This window comes from Culex quinquefasciatus, chromosome 2, assembly GCF_015732765.1.
Source record: "Culex quinquefasciatus strain JHB chromosome 2, VPISU_Cqui_1.0_pri_paternal, whole genome shotgun sequence".
Taxonomy (NCBI): Eukaryota; Metazoa; Arthropoda; class Insecta; order Diptera; family Culicidae; genus Culex; species Culex quinquefasciatus.
This window is the reverse complement of record NC_051862.1, coordinates 195,332,007-195,353,764: the sequence shown is the minus strand read 5'-3', so window position 1 is coordinate 195,353,764 and position 21,758 is coordinate 195,332,007. Positions and strand designations below refer to the sequence as shown.

Genomic DNA, 21,758 nt, shown 5'->3' with positions numbered 1-21,758 from the left:
CTTAAGACTTAAGTAGTTAAAATGATGTTAGTTTTTAATGTATTAAGTTCTTAAACTTGCTAGACGCTCCGCTTTTTGTTGAACAACTCTGTTTGTGTGACAGCCAGAACAATACGTCATACAGGATACGACTCAAGACGTACCAACACTTTTTTTCATAATCAACAAACAACAGATAAAACGAGAGACACAGTTTGGCATTTCGGATCATAATTCTTCACGTCGAGAAGTTTTTTTTTTGCAATCCAAGCTATCACACTCAGACAGACTATATATTTTTTAAATCTTTTCCATGCTTCCAGGAATCAAAAACATTGCAACGTTTAAACAACAGAGAGTTGTTGTTGCTTTTGTGTCCAAATTCAAATTTTCCTTCCTTTCACCGCACCCATCTTGCAACAATTGTCCTACAGCAACGACGTATGTCTTGTTTATGATGATTTTTTTTTGCCTACGCTCTGGTCCAAAATTTTAAATTTTGCTCACTCACACGTTCTCTCCTAACTCAAAGTTCTTCTCGCACACACAACGGGATTAAGTTTTGATAAATTTCCCTCCTAAACGGTGCCCTAACTTGCTTCTCCCCCGCGTGTTTAAACATTTGTTTGGTTGATGGTGTGCTTGTTTTTTATTGTTCGCGCCGCGCATCCTCCTCCCACAGGAATGTGTCAATCTACTCTACTGTAATCCGGGATTTGGTTTTCCCCCACACTCTCCCTCCCACTTTCCTGCTGGCATTCTAAACTCTATCAAAAATCAAGCATGAAAACAGAAGGTGCTCGCGACTCCAACTCGAGAGTTGTGTGATTGTGTAATTGAAAAAAATCAAAGTTCCTACAGTAATACTAGTAGCGTCACGTTTTAATGCTAAATAATCACGGTTTTGGTTGGTTTGATTAATTAAGGATAGCGTTTACAATTAGTTTATAGTATTTACACGATAATATAGTGTTTGATTTTCTCCCCCTTTTCCCACCTTCCATGTCGAACAAGTTGATTAAACTATACATCTCTGTCGCATTCATTTAGAATTGCCTTAATCCTAGAATCGTTACGGATTGCTAACTCTCTGATTTGCTTTCTTTTCGCTTTCTTTTTTGGTGTTGCGGAGAGCACACGCAAACTGCCCGGCGTCGATTGTTGTGTTGAAAAGTGCGTAACAGAAAGAGCAAAACAGTTTTACGAAAACGATGGATTTAATAAATTGGCAAACTATATAAAATAAATTAGAGGTCGCAATTTGGCTTCACAGTGGAAAAATAGTGACCAACAGACAGACAGATTGAGGGAGAGAGAGAGTGGGGAAAAACGGTGACAAAACGAAAGTTTGGCCCAAAAATCAGGAAGAAGTGCTTGGCGGGATTGTACTAGCTCTAGCTGAAGTTGATGAACTCGATGACGGTGTAGTCGTCGTTGCGGGTGTTGCAGCAGAAGAAGTAGTAGCAGAAGAAGAAGAAGTCTTGGATCCTGCACTGTTTTTGCTGCCGGCTTCAGCAGAACTACCTGTTGAACTTGGTGTTGCTGTCGCAGCTGCTGGTGATGGTGATGAGGACGACGCCGCGCAGCGCTTGTTACTATATGTGAATCTTCTGGGCGGTCGCGCTCAGCTCGTCCATGCTTTTCCGGGCCTGGTCCGTGATGTCGTCGAGGGACTTTTTTGTCTGCGTGAGGATCTCGTTCGTGCTGGTCGCGGCCGACGTGGCCAGTTCTTTCACCTGCGAGAAAATAACCATTATTTTGGGTCAACCCCTCCCGCCGAAACCAATCCCCTTACCTCCGAGTTGAGCTTTCCTATCACCCACTCGAGGCCCTGCCGGCCCTTGCCCGCGTTCGTGCTGATGTTCTTCGTGAGCACATCCTCCATGTACCGGTTCAGCGGAACGCCCTCCACCTGGACGGTGGCCTCCTGCTTGAGCAGCGTCTTGCACGGGTCCGTCGGATGCGGAACGTAGCTGAGCGTTTCGTACACCGACAGGAAGCTGCCAAAGGTCAGGTTGATCGTCTTGAGCGTCATCAGCCGCTTGCCCGGATCCACCGTGGACTGCTCGCTGGCGTAGCACACGTTCGGCGATCCGATCAGCTGTAATGAGAGCGAAGCGAACGGTTACAATAGCTCGGCCCAACGGCCCTGACATGACCTGTGACGGCGGCGCGCGCCGGTTGGGCTATTTCTAGCCCAATCACTTGAACATGTCTGAGAAGGTAAGTGTCTCGGGTCGGTCAGCTGGCGATGGCGTGCAAACTCGAGTATATCGAGGCGGTTGTGTAACACCAGAATGGTAAAAGAGATACAAAGTGGTGAGAATAAGAAGGCATCATCAGGCGAAGCGGCGTGGCAAACGGTGCCAAGAGTTTTTGCTGACGGGGGCTAATTACTGCACGCTGTCGGATCGTGGCGTGGAGGGATACAATATTTGTGGCGGCATTTAGCATTGAGCCACAAATCTATCTATTATTGATATACCAACACAGCAGTAATTGGCTTGAAATAATGTTTTTCATGTGACTTTGAAAAATGCTGAACAAAAAGATATCTTTGGTTCCTCCAAACTCATAGAAATCTTCATACAATTTTGGAAGTTGTCCATACAAAAATTCTTCAATAGGGGAAGGGCATGTAATTCTATTAGGCACCTATTGCAAACATATCAGCAACTTGTAGTTTAATACAACTGCTAAAACGAGATTTGGATATCCGCAGAAATGCGTTAGAGAATTATGCGTAGATAAATCAACACGGCAATGTTGGAGTTGATGTCAGTAAATGTTTCAGTTTCGTCAATTGAATTTAAGTGAATTCCCTTCCAATAAATAAAATTGTATGTTTGTATAAAAATGTTATGGAATCATGTTGAGCAACCATGCGCACCCCCTCACTTTTATTACCCTGATAGATAAACGTGGGTGCGCATTAGGATGTAACAAAACGGGTCAATTTTGCGGGCAGTTCAGGACATGATCCCCTAGTTGTACTGAGCCCGAATCTCAAATATGAGCTTGATTGGTTGCGACAGGATCTGGCGCTTTGACCTTGAATTTTACGATTTTTGCATTTTTCAAAAACCTCATGAGTTTATAGTCCGTGTTCCAGGGAACAACTTTGCCGAAGAGTGCAAAGAGATCTGTCTACTATTTAAAATGTTACAGAAATAATAAAACCGCCGCTGAAAACATAAACTTTTTCTTCACTCTCTTCTGGCATCACTTTGCTGCTCCTGCAGAAAAGATTAAGAAGCAGTATTTGTAAATTCTGCTCGGTTTGTTCTAGAGGTCGTATCGAGGTGCTCCGATTTGGATGAAACTTTCAGCGTTTGTTTGTCTATACATGAGATGAACTCATGCCAAATATGAGCCCTCTACGACAAAGGGAAGTGGGGTAAAACGGGCTTCGAAGTTTGAGGTCCAAAAAACCTAAAAAATCTTAAAATTGCTCGCATTTCCGTAAAACTTCATCAATTCCAACTCTCGTAGATGCATTCGAAAGGTCTTTTGAAGCACTTCAAAATGGGCCAAAGACATCCAGGATCGGCTTGATTTTTTCTCATAGCTTTTGCAAATTACTGTTGAAAATTGGTTTTTTTTAAACCTTAATATATTTTTGCAACAGCCTCCAACACCCATACTCCCATAGGTCAAAAGATAGGTAATTTCATGGACTATAAGCCGGTATTAACTTTTTGGCCAAACGCAGTTTTTCTCATAGTTTTTCGATTTTTCTACAACAAACATTTTACAACGTTAGTTTTTGCCCCGAAGGCCTCCATAGCGGCACTTTTTGGTCTCAATTTTGTCATATTTGGAATTCTCGGAAAATTTCACTCTAGTTAGAAGTATTGGAGTTGTAAATTTGAATGGAAAAATTGCCATTTAAAATGAATTTAAATATTTTTTAACAATTTGTTGGATTAGGGGTGAAACAGGGTTTCGCCAACTTGATACAGCATTTGATGCATTGATCGCAGGGTAAATAAAATCAATTTCTTTTTTCAAAAATGTTTTATTTTTTTTAAATCAAATTAACCACTCCAATACTTCTAACTAACGTGAAATTTTCCGAGAATTCCGAATATGACAAAATTGTGACCAAAAAGTGCCGCTATGGAAGCCTACAGGGCAAAAACTAACGTTGTAAAATGTTTGATTCAGAAAAATCGAAAAACTATTAGAAAAACTGCGATTGGCCAAAAACTTAATACCGTAAGCTTATAGTACATGAAATTCCCTAACTTTTGACCTATGGGAGTATGGGTGTTGGAGGCTGTTGCAAAAAGATATTATGGTTTTAAAACAATCCATTTTTAACAGTAAAAAATCAAACCAATCCTGGATGTCTATGGCTCATTTTGAAGTGCTTCAAAAGACCTTTCGAATGCATCTAGGAGAGTTGGAATTGATGATGTTTTACGCAAACGCGAGCAATTTTAAGATTTTTCATGTATTTTGGACCTCAAACTTCAAAGCCCGTTTTACCCCACTTCCCTTTGTCGTAGAGGGCTCATATTTGGCATGAGTTCATCTTATGTATAGACACTTGTTTCGAAAAGTAACACTTTTCAACATTTTTTTGATTTAAACCATTAAAAATACATGAATATTTGACATAAAATTTCACTCAGTGTGTGTTTTTTGGAATTGCAAAAAATGTTGTATGGAACTCTTTGCCAAACTTGATTTTTTCAGCACTCTTCGTATTTATCCAACTCGGTGAACCTCGTTGGATAATTGTACGACTTGTGCTGAAAAAATCCTCTTTTTGCAACTTGTTGCATAAACTACTATTAAGTCTATGTCTTTAATGCTCTAGACTAAAAAAAACTACGATTATTAATACAAAAGTAACGAGGTTTATTAATACAAAACCAACGAGGTTCACCGAGTTGGATAAATACGAAGAGTGCTGAAAAAATCAAGTTTTGCAACGAGTTCCATACAACATTTTTTGCAATTCCAAAAAACATACACTGAGTGAAATTTCATGTCAAATTTTCATTTTTTTGTCAATAAATCGTTTAAATCAAAAAAATGTTGAAAAGTATTACTTTTCGAAACAAGTGCTGAAAAGTCCAACTTTTCAGCACCCATTTGAGTGCTGAAAAGTAGAACTTTTCAGCATTTATTTTGAAAAGTGTTGCTATTAGATTCTGTTATTTTTGGTACAGGAAAGTAGGCTATTTCGTCGTTCAAGAATGACAGGAAAAGTAAATAGTTTTACGACGGAATTGCAAAAAACATAATTAATAATACCTTGCTTTCATCAAAGATTTTTTTGTATCATGTCACTTTTTTTTACAAAATTGTTACCTTCCACTACTCGCCCATCCGTCACTGGTGCAATTTGGTTTGCCAGATTATTCCAGATTTTATTTTTATTTTAGCGTGACCAAGGCCTGGCTACCCTGATTGACACCACGACTCGAGTGTTTTGAAGCATTTTTGTGGACCGAAAATGTCAACTTTTGAACTAAGCCAATCTGTGTTGATTTTTTAAAGCAACTTCAATGGGTTTATACAAGGGGCTGGAAACTCTAATATTACTTAAAAATACTGAGTATACTAATGATATTCCAGTATACTTGTTAGTATACTGACCGAAAAGCAATAAACTGTTAGTATATTAAGATACTCTCAGTATATTGGTAAGTATACTGGCGGTATGTAAAGGAAATAATTAGTATACTAACATATATTTTGATATACTGGTTAACATAATAAGTATAGCTCTAAGAGTTTCCAACCCCTTGGGTTTATATTGAGTAAGTTAAAATTATGTTTAGGTTTCGACCTGACCCAGTTTAAGTTCAGCAACCACGCGATTCTTATCAATCGAAACGGGATTAAGACTACTTTCGACGAGATTAGATAAAACGCGTTATCGCGGAAAGTCAGTTCTAATCGCAGCATGATACTCTACCACAAAATTTAAAAATGTAATGCCTCAACCCCTTAACAACTTGATCAGTTATACAGTGAAGTTTAAGTGCTGTGAGTAGTGCAAGCGTTCCATCTGTTCCAAATGAAAAATTGACACCAAACGTGCGTGAATGACAACACAGGTATGACGGTGTCTATTTAAACTAGGTCTAGTTTGAGACAACTTCCGAAACATGCCGTGACAGATATTTCCCACGTTCCGTCAACAAAAACTTCCCCAACTAAGGTTCCTCCTACTGAGTGCGCCATCGTCCGTACAATTCGTTCTAAACTATTTTTGTAATAGCAGAGGAGCAGAAATTTGCTCGTGGCTCACGTGTCGCGTCACGAAATAGCGTCGCGGCGTCCTCTAACTCGTTCGTCTCTTCTTGTTCAAATGATGGCCAGTTGTCGTCGTCGTCACGAGGCAAATTCAAACAGAATGAAATAGATTCGCGGCGGCGTGTGAATGTATGCAAAGGGCAGATGTGGAGGGAGATTGAATGGTCAGATTACGCGTTCTGTGTGACGCGCAAATTGTTGCAGTAGACTGATAAGAGAAGAAAAAAGGAGGAAAAGTAACGTGCCACAGACTGTAAGTGTAGAAGACGCTGTAAGTGATGGCTTTGGTTCGTATTTTATCACCTTTCGCCGGCCACGAGCGTCAGCAAATTCCGACGACTTCGCCAAGACTTTTCTCTCTTTTTCGTTTTGCTCTGGCTAAAACACTCAAATTGGACACGCTACATTTGCGGGATGGGCGAAAGTGAGACTGACCGTGGCAATGAAATCAGCAAAATTGAACGTGATTTAAAGAATTGAGTTCAATCCTCATTGAAAGCTAGCTTTGGAAGCTTCTCGTTATCAAAAAAGTCAGGAATTACGCCGCAATAAACTCGTAATCCTGGGAATTTGCGCACCTGGTCCGCACCTCCCAAGTTCTAAATACCCACCTTCTGGGCCCACTGGGGGAAGTACCACTTGGAGCTGACGAGGCGGTGCGTGTGCAGGACACCGTCCACGACGCGCCGCTCGACGACGTCGGTGCCGATGACGGCCGTGTTTATCGGGTTGGGGTACTTGCGCCAGGCCGCCTGGGCCACGGTTTCCCACGGGTGGCTGTTGGAGGGGGAGAAAAGAAACGAGAAACGGAGAACAGTGAGTTATTATTGGAACACGTAATGCATAATACACAGTCAGTCAGTGTGTGTGTGTGGAGGAATGATGGACAAGCTGCCGACAGTCTGCTGGGAAATCTGTGCTTTGGGTTTGGAAAAAGAAATCTTATTTCGAATAAGGACATTGGTATTTGTAAATTTTATTTCGAATTATGAATATGAAGCAATTTGTTCAAGATTTCCAAAATCATACCAAGATATTTGCAATTTAGTTAAGAACAAAAAATTAAACTAAATTTGTATCAACCTAAAATGGCTATGTTGATTCATTAGTAGATTTTTTTTTCTTTTTTGCTGTATTATTTGATTAGAATCCCTGAACCGAAAAATAATTGTTTTCTAGTTTATGTAATGTGAAACGGGAAGCCTGTCTCGACTTGAGTTATTGGAACCACCTTAAAGGAAAATCAGGAACTTTCATCAGTTTCTATTAAATTTCACATAAAACAACTCAACAAAGAGGTAATACCAACCAACCAAATTTTCAACCTTCCAAACTGCCTGCCAGCCTGAACTACCCATAGAATTTATCCAAAAAGAGATGAGAAGATTTCTTCCAAAAACTGTCAAACTCCAAGCGATACTTTCTTGAAGATACCGTGGAGAACTTCCCTTAACCTCATAAAAAAAAGTTGAACATGAAAATTTCCGTTTTCCAAATCCCCTGTTGTTCGGTGGAGTCCGGCAATGGTGTTAAGAATCTGGTTCAGGTGGACCAAAAAAATCTCTGCGCAGGCTCAACTCGAGGTGAAGCATGAACTTTGGGGTTCCCAGAAACACGTGCACTTTGAATTTTTTCGAATGGTTTTTTTTTCCAGAATCTGTATGAGCGGTTCTCTACGGAATCGGTCTTTTTTCTTTAATTTTAATTTTTGTATTTTTTAATCCAGCTGAAACTTTTTTGGTGCCTTCGGTATGCGGGTATGCCCAAAGAAGCCATTTTGCATCATTAGTTTGTCCACATAATTTTCCATACAAATTTGGCAGCTGTCCATACAAAAATGATATGTGAAATTCAAAAATCTGTATCTTTTGAAGGATTTTTTTGATCGATTTGGTGTCTTCGGCAAAGTTGTAGGTATGGATATGGACTACACTGAAAAAAAAATGAGACACGGTAAAAAAAAAATTGGTGATTTTTTATTTAACTTTTTGTCACTAAAACTTGATTTGCAAAAAAACACTATTTTTAATTTTTTTTTATTTTTTAATATGTTTTAGAGGACATTAAATGCCAACTTTTCTGAAATTTCCAGAATGGGCAAAACATCTTTGACCGAGTTATGATTTTTTGAATCAATACAGATTTTTTCAAAAATTCGAAATATTGGTCGCAAAAAATTTTCAACTTCATTTTTCGATGTAAAATTGAATTTGCAATCAAAAAGTGTTTTAGGGTGTTTTAAATCAAGACTAACATATCAAAAGGGCGTAATATTGAGTTCGATTTCAAGTGGTATATTTTAAATATTTTTGCTTTTATTTATTTAACTTTTCACCAACCATTAAAAAAAAGATTTTTAATCTAATCTAATCTAACACAAACGCAGCCAGTCCGATGAAAGCATGCTGGAAAGTCTTGTGATTAGATTACGCCCCAAGCACTTTTCTTGTCATTATTTATAATTGCAGTACATCCGAGAACACCCGAAAATGTATTGCAAAAATTAAAGCGGCCAGCCCTACTACGTTGTGTTTACCGCAGAGAGGATTCTGAGAACGGATCACATTTCACAGAATCTACAGGGGAGTAAGGATGCGTGGACATACCGTACCAAACGCTCCTGTTAACAGTTTCATATGTGTTTTGTATAATGTGTTTAGTGTAAAATAAAGTGTGGCTATATAATCAATTAAATATAATAATGCAATATAATCAGACATGCATTGGCACTGCACGCGGTTAGCACGCGTGCTATTTTAACGGTTAGCACTGCGCTTTCAATCATAGCACTCGCCCTGGCACTCGAACAAAAATGGTAACCAGGTTGATTTTTCATTTGTTGATTTAAAATTTGCTGTCATAATTGTCTAGAATGTGATGGATCCGACAACGTTAACATTCATCAGTAGATTTGGTGAAGTGGTAGTGTTTAAGAAATGTAAGCAGAAGATCCATGGTTCTGATCCCCTCAAGGTAAACTTTTTTTTGCTTTTTGCGAAAAGCGTAACAATATTTTTAATCAACGCAGATTATTGTCCAGGAATCAAAATAACAGTTTGCATATAATAATGAAGCTAATCGTTGCAAAGTACCCGAAAATCAGTTCCAGGTGACCTGGAGACCTAAAAGGACGTGGTCTGGCTGGCAGTTAAATGGGTATAGAATTTAAATTTCAATTCTTTGAAGATTTGGCGGACCCTGATATTAAATTGTTATGGAAAATCTGGAAAAGGTATGTTACATTTGTAAGAGATTCCCATCGGCCGGTGATCAAATTTGCTTGAATAAAAGACCCTAAAAATGGAAAAAATCCTATGAGTGCTAAATGGGAGTGCTAAATAATAGCACTGGCACTGGGCTAGAGCAGCATGCTTTGAACTTGGTGTGAGTGCTAAATTTTATGTGCTAGTGCAGAGCGTGCCAATGCACGTCTGATAATGATCATTTAATAAAATCCCTTCACCTATATATAATAACCACACACCCAAGCACACAAACAGCGACACAAAAGAAATGAAAATGAGCATGCAAAAACAAGACAGCGCGTCCCCGTGGTCAGCGCACTAATCCCATTAAAAAAAAGATTTTTAAATAATTTAAGTAATAAGTCGGATTTCTGTATAAAACCTCGATAACATTCTTATCATAGTTCATTGAAAAGATATTTTAAGACTTTTCCAGTAAAGCACGATGATCTGGCAATACTGTTGTGGAATATTATTACGAATATCTTGAAATACAGCCATCTTACAATTTTGGAACAGTTCACAGACCGTCCAATGTTCAAAAATTCGTAGAAAACTATATTGAAACATAATTATTCACTTTATCTTTTATTCAGGGTGTTCACTCAAATCTCTTTTTCAGCTTCTCGTCTTTTCCAGAACCTTAAAAAAATAGAATCTTTCGCCTAAAAAATGATTGCAAATGATTTATAAGAAAACAGTCAGCACCTACGACTTAACATAATTTACAAATAAATTAAAAAAAAAACAACTGAATGACAATTTGTAGAAGCTGAAAATTTACATCAAATTAAAAAAATGTACTTGAGGCAGGGAAATTCTCAAGATTTCGATATTAGGAAAAAAAAATAAAACAATATTTATTTTTTAATATTAAAAATCTAAAAATAACGTCCGATTTAGCGTTGAAAAACATTGAGTTTTTGTTCCTTGGCTTCAATACTGCCGTTCTACGCATAATTGTTCCATGTCATTTTTGGGCGATTTTGACTTTGTACCATTTATAAGCTTAGTTTTTCGTATATTTTTAGAAAAACACATAAAATTTGAAGTTTTTTTTGAAAAGGTTCAATAAACCAAATTTTCAGTTTGGATTTCTGGAGTTTTTTTGAAAAGGTCCAATAAACCAAATTTCTAGTTTTTGCTTTTTGGGTGTTTTTGAAACCGCCTTGAGTCAGGGGTATTTAAAAACACCCAAAAAGCAAAAACTGAAAATTTGGTTTATTGGTCCTTTTCAAAAAAAACTCCAGATTTGGTGGTGAAGTGGTGTCCATAGTGCTTATAAAAAAGAATTTATACCCAAATTTTAACTAATGCACTAGGATCAAATCATACCCCTTGACTTGACAAGGCCCAGGGAAAATGTGAACAGGGTTATTGGGGACATAAAGGGCGGCGGGACAATTATGCGTAGAAATACAGAAATCGATCGAAAAATTCAATGAAGTTTTTCTCAGTTGCACGTTTTCGAACATGGGAAAATTATGCGTAGAACGGCAGAATAGGAAAAGAAAAATTAATGGCAAAAAGCTGAAAATAACACATATTTTTATGTTTTAATTTTTTTGGGAACGCCTTAAAACAGTTCATTATTTGAAAAAAGGATCAAAGAGTTTATGCAAAAAATATTTTTACCAACATTCCTTTTCAATTTACTGTATTTTGATATTCAGTTCTAAAAAAATCATGTTTATTTATAAATTTGTCAGTATTACCATGTTTTAAATTTTACACCAACTACTAATTACATTTTATTAAATAAGACTTCATACTTTACCACTTACTTCATGAGAAATTTTGTAACAGCAAAATAATTTAAATAAATTAAAAATTGCCGAAATAAAAATAACGAACTTAATCCACCTATGTGGTTGATGCTTCCTCACTTTTTACCAACAATGGGTAATATGAGTGGTTCGGACACATATTTCAGCTATTTTTTTAAGATCCAGAAAAATAAGAACACAGATATTACTTAAGTGGTCATAACTCGAGACAGGGTTGCCAGATTATCGATGTTGTGGACTCGTTGGAAAGGGTTTTCGTTTACTTAAACAACGATGGGTCGGATGATGGATGTTTTTCCGAAAAAAAAAACTATATTTCTAGAGTACTTTTTCAAAAGGTCCTATGCGCCAAAAGTAAACAAACTGAGTTATTCAATGCATGACGTTCTGCATATTCGAAACTACACTATCCTCGAACCCGATTTCTTCTAAGTATTTAATTTTTAAAATTATTAGCGAAATGCAAAATAACCTATGAGCATTCTCTTGAATTTTCAAACAAAATAATTTACGTCGTTTTACCTCTCAGTGTCCTATGTGCATTCAGTAAAATGATGCACATACCACAATAACAAATCAACCTATGTACAATTTTAAATATATTTCAATCATTATGCACATACGCTAATAGAAAAACGACGTATGTACACATTTTATTGAATAATTAGAAAGTTATGATAGAATTTTTTATATCCATAAATCTTTTTAATAATTATGTTTGTCTAGGATTCGGTAACGTGTAAGCGTCAGCTGTAAGAGAGTATGAAATGTTTCAACGCCTGACACAGCCAAAGAGAGGAGCAAAATTTAACCAATGAGCTCTCTCTCCCGAATCTGGCGGATACGACTCCCAGCATGACATACCAAAACAACTTATAAAACAGCATAAAATATGTTTTTTGTTTTGGTTGATAGGATCCCGGACAGATCATTGTTGTGAGATTTTCTGGACTGTCTGAGTGTAAAAAGAAAAGTGTCGGAGGGCGAATGATAGCGGCAACAAAAAAAAAAATACGGTAAGTAGGGTGGAAAATTACCGTGATTTCCAAAGGTAATTTCTGGTTTACTGAACACGGGTCGCCTCCGAAAGGCGTTCCTGTGCAAGAGAGTGAATATTTGTTTGGCCTTCCCGGTTGGTTTTGCCGGTACCGTGGCCATCTGGAAGGTGTATCTGCCCAAGAGAGAGGACGTTAATTGGCTTTCCGGATGGGTTTTTGTTGGTTCCGTGGCTATCTGGAAGGTGTCCCTGTGCAATAGGGAGGATGCTTTTCGGCCGCCCGGATGAATTTTGCCGGTTCCGTGGCCATCCGGATGGCCAAAAAGCATCATCCCTCTTGCGCAGGGAAGCCTTCCGGATGGCCACGGAATCGACAAAAACATCCGGAAGGCCAGAAAACATCCCCCCTTTTGGCCAGGAGGGAAATGTTATCCTCACAGAAAAAAATATGTGAATTTACTCGTCACGGAAAAAATGAATCACATGTAAACTCAGTTGATGTAAACTTGAGATTCGACGTAAACGGTTGAATCACACGTAAAATCATGTTTTTACGTATAATTTGTTGCAAATTTACATCAAATTTCATTTAAACTTAAATGTTTAATGACGTGCAAAAGTGTTACATCATAAATGATGTAACATTCAGAAATATTTTTTTGTGTGCTGTTAAATTTCATAAACCTTAACCTTAAACTATTTTTTTAATCACCCGCAGCACTGTTTTACGGTACCTGGTCCCCCGACAACGACCAACCAAACGGCGGCGGACGTGGTACAGAGGACGCTTCTAGAAACCTAAAAAAAAGAGCCCGCCATCCGCTTCGTGGTCCTGGTCTCGTCAGAGATCCTCAAGGCGAACGTTGAATAATTTAAGATTGCCGAGCGGATCGGCTATCAACAACTTCGCCAACGACGAGCTCATAATGACGCACGCAGGTGCAGATCGTCTGGGCCGCTTGGGACAAGGTGTCCGAGAATCCAAAAATGCACGAGCTGCTGAGACTAGTGTTTCTGGGGCCGCCGGAGCGGGCGGAAACATATAGGTTGCGGCGGTTTAGTTCCCGGCGCATTTCCGTCGAGGTGCAAGTTGAAGTGCCTGGTTCGCTGATTTTTGTAATGAAGTTGGTCTAAGGTGCGGGGCACTCCAGTGTGGCTGCTTCCAGTGAACTGAACGAGTTTGCTGATTCCCAATTTGGTCATTGTTTCTTGTGGGGCAAAACCTTACAAATTGCACTTAAGGAACTCTCGATTCGTGGTGATTTCCGTACGACGCAGAAATATCCGGTCACGCTGCAGGAGACGATCAGTTTCATGAAGAATTGATCATTAAGTGGATCCAGTCGGACAAACCGTACATTATTCTGGGTTACAAAGGCTCTGCAGAAGCGCTTCGATAACGACGTGTTGTTTCTGACTACGCAGGGCATCGTCCAGCTGGAGCAGCGCCACCGGAATGCGCGGTCGCATGGCGGCCGTGCACGATCGGTCAGTACTACACCGTGGTTTTTCAGTTCCATGGACACTACGACAAGTGCGTCGCGGCTTCGTCGTCGTGACGATCTTTTCTCACAGCCAGCCACAAACAACCTGGTTTTACGGAAGAATTGGCTGCTTATCTGAGCGAACTTACCTCGCTGAAGAATCACTTGTGACTCTCCGCGCTCTACAGGTCCTAATAGCTGCTCATCAGCCAGCTTAAGAACTGCGTTAGGGGCAGGGGTGGGGGGAGGGGGGTGGGAGCAGAATGGCCCGATTAAGTAAAATGCCCCAAAAACCATAGAAAAACATACAAATTTATGAATTCAGAGTAGTAGGTTTATGCTTTGGGATGTTCCCTTCAATGTTGTATACCTGGTTGATGAAAATGTTTAGCTTAAAACTAGTTTTGAGCCACTTAAAAAAAAAGTTTTTTTCGGCTACTTTTTCTGGGTGCGGGGCAGAATGGGCCACCTTAGAAAACAAGCCATTTTGTCTAATAAAACGTTGAAGGGAGATAATAAATGATTAAAGGGACCTTTCTAACATAGTTTCCATGAAGTTAGACTACTTTTATGAAAATAGTCACTTACCAAAACAAACATTTTTGAAATAGTTTTAATATGTTGAAATAAGACACTATTTTTTAAATAAGCATCAAAACAACTAAAAAATCAACTAATGTTGTATGTAGCGTGATTTGTGAACCTACCAGGAGCGACATAATCCATTTAACCAAAATTTCATAACTTTTGATTGTTTTTATAAGGCAGGAAAAGGGTGGTCCATTCTGTCCTTAAGTGGATTTTAATTTAACACTTCCACCACCAAGCCTCTAAATTTATTTGAGGTTCCGATGTTGTTTGATTACCTTCGTAATAGCTCCTGGTAACATTATAAACATTGAAAAACTTATTTAAGAAACTTGAAATTAACAACATTTGCGTGGTTTTGTCAATAAATTTACATTTTTGCTCATAATTCGAAAAATACAATGAATTCAAACGTGGTTTTCGGTGTGGTGATGTTATTTTACGCCCTTTATTAGACCCTTGCCTTCAGGTTGGTAAAATCCATTCTAAAGCCCAAAACCAAGGGTGGCCCATTCTGCCCCATGGGCCATTCTACCCTCACTGCCCCTACAACCAGATAAAGTCCATCTGTCTGTCTGAGAGCACGACTTCCACAGTGGTTCTGCAGTGGTTGATCTTTTCGGATGTTCAAAACTTGGATATTCCGCACGACTACCTTTCTACCTCTCTTATCGTGCAGTCTGCAATGCTACGCTTTAGGATTACGTCCATTGGGCGTACTCGTCGTATGATTTCACCTGCCTGCAGCATCTGGAGGTGTCCGGCAAAGTCTCGCTGCAAAGCAAAGCAATCCACTTAAACAACCCCCGGGTCTTTTGTGGGCTCTGTTGCAAGTTTCTACTCATTTGTAGGCGTCCGAAGGTTATGTGTAGTGAGTCACCCAAAACCTCTTTTCGCAAATGGACCGACGTTTTACTTCCCCATCCGATAGAAGCCAGGAGGATAAGGCGGGAATCGAACCCGCGCCCCATAGCAACTTAGGGATCGTCAGCCGAAGCCGCTAACCACCGCGCCGCGAGGCCCTCCGTAAAAAGTCCCGCTGATAGACTTCCAATTCTTGCTGCCAACAGCACATCCACAGCACAGCACGTTACAAGTTATTTTCTTCTGCGCCTGTTTTCTTTGTGACTAACAGACTCGTTCATGCGCCCTGGCAGTTCAGCGGTGTTCGATTCATACGAGCACTTTACCCAGTACTCGGACGAGATCCTGGACTTGCTCGGAGACATGACTACGAGGCGCAGACGTGCATTGGCACGCTCTGCACTAGCACATAAAATTTAGCACTCACACCAAGTTCAAAGCATGCTGCTCTAGCCCAGTGCCAGTGCTATTATTTAGCACTCCCATTTAGCACTCATAGGATTTTTTCCATTTTTAGGGTCTTTTATTCAAGCAAATTTGATCACCGGCCGATGGGAATCTCTTACAAATGTAACATACCTTTTCCAGATTTTCCATAACAATTTAATATCAGGGTCCGCCAAATCTTCAAAGAATTGAAATTTAAATTCTATACCCATTTAACTGCCAGCCAGACCACGTCCTTTTAGGTCTCCAGGTCACCTGGAACTGATTTTCGGGTACTTTGCAACGATTAGCTTCATTATTATATGCAAACTGTTATTTTGATTCCTGGACAATAATCTGCGTTGATTAAAAATATTGTTACGCTTTTCGCAAAAGCAAAAAAGTTTACCTTGAGGGGATCAGAACCATGGATCTTCTGCTTACATTTCTTAAACACTACCACTTCACCAAATCTACTGATGAATGTTAACGTTGTCGGATCCATCACATTCTAGACAATTATGACAGCAAATTTTAAATCAACAAATGAAAAATCAACCTGGTTACCATTTTTGTTCGAGTGCCAGGGCGAGTGCTATGATTGAAAGCGCAGTGCTAACCGTTAAAATAGCACGCGTGCTAACCGCGTGCAGTGCCAATGCATGTCTGACGAGGCGTTCGTCAACTCGAAGATGCTGGAGGTGGTAAATGCGCGCGATTCGGAACGCCGCATAAGCACCTCGATCAACGCAATTGATTCCAGTTTTGTGCGACTCGCGCTCTTCAAATCCCCAGCTGACCTCACCCGTCGGCCAAGCAACAGCCATAGAACCCGTTCGGAGATCCAACCCCTGAGATCGGAATAATTCTTTGGCGAAGAGCAAGGATCTCAGGGCAGCTCCTAAATCAATATCTTGTATCCTTCGTTACCGCAGATTCAACCGATCGATCACCCCCAATCCGTCGTTGTTCTCCCCGGAGTACATCGTCATCGACGGAGGTTACTCGACGCATCTGTCGAAGCAAGTTAGCCATACCATGCTGGGCAGTGAAGTAGCCGATACAACGCAACCAACCCGAACGCGGTCACCGAAACTCATCTGGACATCTTCAAAGCTGGTGCCGATTACATCGTGATCAACACGTACCTCCATCGAATGACCATCCCGTGTCAAAAGGAAGCGGAAGTCCGGCTGAAACATCCGACGGGTCTCTTTGAGATTTCGTTCCAGTGCAAAAATGGCGACAACACATGTACAATATGCTGCGTCAACATGAAATAAAGTCAATAAATTTAGTTATACATTTTGTAAATCATAACCTTACGAAAAATACAGTCAAAAATGGTGAATCTATTAGCTCAGACTAAGCCGTTTCTTTCGGGACAGCATCATCTTATGGGGTTTGAACATCATCCGGTTCCGGTTCCTTCTGCGAACCTTTCCCGTCCTTTGCTGCACTTTTCTCCTCTCCAACCTTTGTCTCAACCTCTTTAGCAGTAACCTTCTCACCAGCCTACTTCCCGTTCGGTGATGACGCTCTCGCGTTCCAGTCCGTTGTTTAATCGCCGGTTAAAGATGATCACGAACGTTTTTGCTTCCCTCACAAAAAATCGATCAAACAGAGAGCCGGCGATGCCAATAGTATTCCTTCCATCGTCGGCATATTCGTTCAGCAACCCATACGCGTCCTCGGTGCGGTCCCGCTCGCGCATGTTGTACATCACCGGGAATCCGCGCTAGCCCGCCTCCAGATAATCCGCCACTTTGTAATAAAAGTTGTGCGCATGCAGTGCTGCTGGGGGGGCTATCGAAACACTTGTTTATAACCGTTAAATAATATTTTTACCGAAAACTTTAAAAAACGATAGATTAAAAAATGTAGTATGTGCGCTCACAGCACGATAGGCGGATAAGATAATTTACCATGTCAAATTATCCTATGCGCCAAAGTAAACAATAATGATTGTTTACATTGGCGCATTGGTTAATTTGGCATCGTAAATTATCCTACCCGCCACCCATCTGACAGAAGGCTCATTGGGAAATAACGGCTTCTCTCTCCTCTCACGCGCTGGAAGCATTGAAATATTTCATGCTCTTCGTCAGCTGTTGCCTACACGTTGCGAGAGGGTTGGACATACATTATTATCACAAAAATGTTGTTTTTTTTTAATCAAGGTTTAAATTTTATTTGATAAAGTTTTATGCGCAATGCCATATGAATATAGTCCAATGCGTTAAGTCTTATATGCAAAAATTGTTCTATGCAACGTGTTCTATGTGCACTCACAGGTTGTATGAACCAAATTGCGTCAGAACTAAGTGTAATCTTGTCTTTTATATAATTCCGAAATGTACACTTGAAAAGCATTACTCCAGACCCATTTGGGCGTTTTCAGAATCGAAAAATACCCAAGCGTGTTTAAATGGGATTTAAAAATGTGCACCTAAACTTTATCATCAAATTTCTCAGATTGATGTTTTTGCACATAGGACCTTTTGAAAAAGTACTCTAGATTTAATATTTTTTATAAGAACTTTTGAATTGTGGATTAAATTTGAATTTTTCGTTCGACCCGCAAAATGTGAAAAAGAAAGTTTATTAGGTATTTACGTTATTTTTTTCTAAAAAACTGAAGAAAAACTGATACTGTTGATTTTTTAGACAAATTTTTTGATACATTTTCGTCATTTAAAAAGTAATAATAAAATCATTTTGTTTTAAAGGGCTAGAAGCAAATCAAAAGTGAAATTTATACAGTGAAATGAATCTGGAACTTTTTGAAGTTCCCAAAACAAGTTGACTGTAACTTAATTGAAAATTGAACAAAATATTTAAAAAATATGCAAATTATTTAAAAGTACATCGGATTTAAAACATTTCCCACCTTTTTTTTATTTTTGGAGAATTCCAGAATTTTTCTCGACTCAAGTGACCACCCTATAATTTATTTGAAAGCAATTTGTATGAATATTTCGAAAGCAAACATCGACCCAGAAATCAACAACTTCGGAACACTTTTTTATGCAGACTTTGGATCGATACAGAAGTGTTTACTTTTAGAATAGTCTGATCAATTTTTATTGTACAATTATCAGTTAAGTTGACGTGTTTCCTAACTCAGTGAGAAAAATGGCTCGATAAACAATTGATAATCAACATGTTGATCCGTTTCAAAAGTCTATTTTGAATATGTATGCAGAAAATGTTGTTTACTCAGCAGTCAAAGTTTAAAAACAAATAACATTTAACTGTGTTGCTCACTATTGACAATCTTTCTTGATCAAATTGCATTGTTCAACAACTTTGTCGAACTTCCACTTGAACGCGAAACAAGTACAAAATCTAGACTTTGTACCCTGATTTATCGCTCAGATATGACCACATTCTTTCACATCTTATAGCACTTGTTGATGATTCATCCAAGTTATGTGTTCATACAGCAGGTTTCCCCTCCTCTAACGGAACGTGAAAGTTTCATTCCGTGCGCACTCTCAAGGCACTTCCTACCTGGAGGACATCGACATTTCGCAGAGCGACACTCAACTTGGCATCAACCAAGGACGCAAGCAAGTTGAAGCTCTGCACTGAACGTCGTAAGACCTTCGAAATCTGTTTAACAACAACTTCGAGTTGGTCAGCTCGAATCAGCCGGTCGTGCCACACACGTGCCTCAGCTCGCCTGCACAACAAAGAAGCACATTCCGCGCACACCCACAACTGCAACACGACCACAACCGCGCGCTCCCCGTCGTGTCTTTACGTGCTTCCGTCATTCATTCATTTTCTTCGCTCTTCTGAAATCTGATGCAGCTTTCAAAGCGAATTTCATAATCAGGCGAGCGACGTCCGTCCAAAGGTCACCTGTCCACAATCTCTTGCGGTCTGTTGTCAAGCGACCGAGAGACCCTTCCCAAAATTGTCACTTTTGCGCGTCGCGCCACACGGGAACCTTCCAGAAGCATTCCCTGCCCTTTCGTTGCACCCGCGACCACCAACACCGCAGTAGGCCTTTTACATAATCGATTCTGTCCTCCCTTTCCTGAGAAGCGACGGACTTGGCAGCAGCTGTCAAACTTTCCACCGACGAAGCAGGCCGTGGCCCCCCGCACTTACTTGAATACGTGCTCTGAGGTCCAGATTTTCATCCTGTGTGTGTGTGTGTGCGTCTGCTCCGATGTGGAACCTGCGGGAGGGGAAGAAAACGGAATTTCACGTAAATTTTCGGAATCTGCCAATTTTTCGCCACACCAGAAAAAAAAAACCACTCACACTAGTGTCACTCGCGGAATGGAAAGAAGAGAATCTTGCTCCTCTTTGCTTCTGCCTTTCGTCACTTGCGCGGAATCGCGAATTAAACGCTCGAAACCAAACGTAATCAATCGACACCCGACCCGACTCGCTACAGCGAACAAAGTGAACGAGGATTTTTCCGTGCGACGGCGACGACGATGGCCGTGAAGACGAGGACAGATGACAGATCAAGCACTTGACAGTTATAAGCCCCTTTGGGAATGAATTTGCGGTGGGAGGGGTGAGGCGATGGTTGAGGACAGTGGAAGAATTTGTAATTACTTAAGTTATTACATGTTTAAATTCACGTTCATTTCGATAAAAATCATATCTGTAAATGTTTACTTATATAAAAAGCATACCGGAGAATCATTTCTGATCACTTTTTGATTTTCGAGCAAAAACAAAATTGATTGAATCACCTTGTACATTCGGTGAAGAAAAACAAGTCATAACAAAGCTACCCCACCAATGACAGAAGGGCGATATAGACAATTGTATTTTCAAAATAAGTTATGGTTATTTTACTAAAATATAATGACGGAAATAATGTTTTATTGAAAACTCAGAAAACAATAAATTCTGAAAAAATAAGGTTATTAAATTATGAAAATTAAGGATCTCCAAAATTGCGAAATTAAAAATTATAAGTCTAATTTTTTTAAAGAATTGAAAAAAATCTAAACTTTATAGATATATAAATTCAAAAATTAAGAAAATAAGAAATTAAATAAACAAATACAGTCCAGACTCGATTATCCGAAGGCTTCGGAAAAATTTTACATCGGATGATGGAATCTTCGGGTAATCCAATCACGAAAAAATGCATTTGCCTTGTTTTTGTTTAATAAGCTTGATTATGACCTCAAACATGTTCTAATGTGATTTAAAATTGTCAATTCCTAGATGGCAGCCAAAATGGCGGTGTTGAAATATTGAAAAATTGTACTTGGTATGCTAATAGGCAATAAGCAACTCAAATTTGACTGAAATGGGGATGTAGAACTCGAAAAATACGAAAAAAAATTTTGTTCCTGATTCGATTATCCGAAGTTCCATGCAAACCTTCGAATAATCGAGATTTCAGATAATCGAGTCTGGACTGTAATCAAAAAAAATCCATAATTCGACGCCAACATTTCAAAAAGCATCATGTACAAACCATGCGTTTTGAGAAAAACGCATTTGAATGTTGAGCATCCATTTTCAATTACCATTTTTATATAAAAGCAAAATAAGATGTTCTAATGATAACAAACGATGAAAAACGTTGCTTTTGTTGATACTTGATCATCCATATTCAATAAAACATTATTTTCGTAATTTTATTTGAGAAAAACAAACATAATTTCTTTTGAAATCATCAACGTCGATATCACCCTGCTGTCACTGAGGGGGGCGCTTTGTTATGATTCGTTTTTCTTCGCCGAATGTACATGGCGCTTTTTTCATGTTGCTTTTTTTTCGTCACGGGGTTTATGTAGCCTTTTGTTTGACAGGTTGACAGGGCTATATAAACAGGGACTGCTGATGACAGAGATTTTGTTTATGTTACTTTATTTAAAATTATGATTAAACAGACTTTACTGAAGTAACTTTTGCTCATTTTTGGTGGAGAGGTAGCTTATTAGAAGTACTTTCAGAATATACAATAACCCAGAAATCGTCAAAATGTACATGATGCCTTTTGAAATGTTACCGTCGAATTTAAAAATTCAACCAATGACATTCTGAAATATTTCAAAAGAACTCTAAAATTTAGATACTTTTATATTTTTTGGAGATAAAATATTCAAAAAATCGAGAATAAAATAACAAC

At 39.2% G+C, this 21,758-nt stretch overlaps 1 protein-coding gene across 1 annotated transcript; it reads right to left on the bottom strand.

The window, feature by feature from the left end:
- Positions 1 to 230: 230 nt before the first annotated feature.
- On the bottom strand, positions 231 to 20,095 carry LOC6039844 (protein slowmo). Its single transcript, XM_038252639.1, has 5 exons — positions 19,919 to 20,095; positions 19,763 to 19,832; positions 6,864 to 7,029; positions 1,775 to 2,080; positions 231 to 1,715 (listed from the first exon to the last, which is right to left on the bottom strand). Exons 2-5 carry the CDS (start codon positions 19,792 to 19,794, stop codon positions 1,575 to 1,577), a joined length of 645 nt encoding a protein of 214 aa, XP_038108567.1. The 5' UTR covers positions 19,795 to 19,832; positions 19,919 to 20,095; the 3' UTR covers positions 231 to 1,574.
- Between the last annotated feature and the right edge of the window lie 1,663 nt (positions 20,096 to 21,758).

Coding starts and splice junctions, on each gene's coding strand:
- LOC6039844 (XM_038252639.1), bottom strand. CDS start 19,794: ATGAAAATCTGGACCTCAGAGCACGTATTCAA. Junction 7,030..19,762: donor ACCTCAGAGCACGTATTCAA/GTAAGTGCGGGG, acceptor CCCCTCCAACAG/CCACCCGTGGGAAACCGTGG. Junction 1,716..1,774: donor TAGGAAAGCTCAACTCGGAG/GTAAGGGGATTG, acceptor ATTTTCTCGCAG/GTGAAAGAACTGGCCACGTC.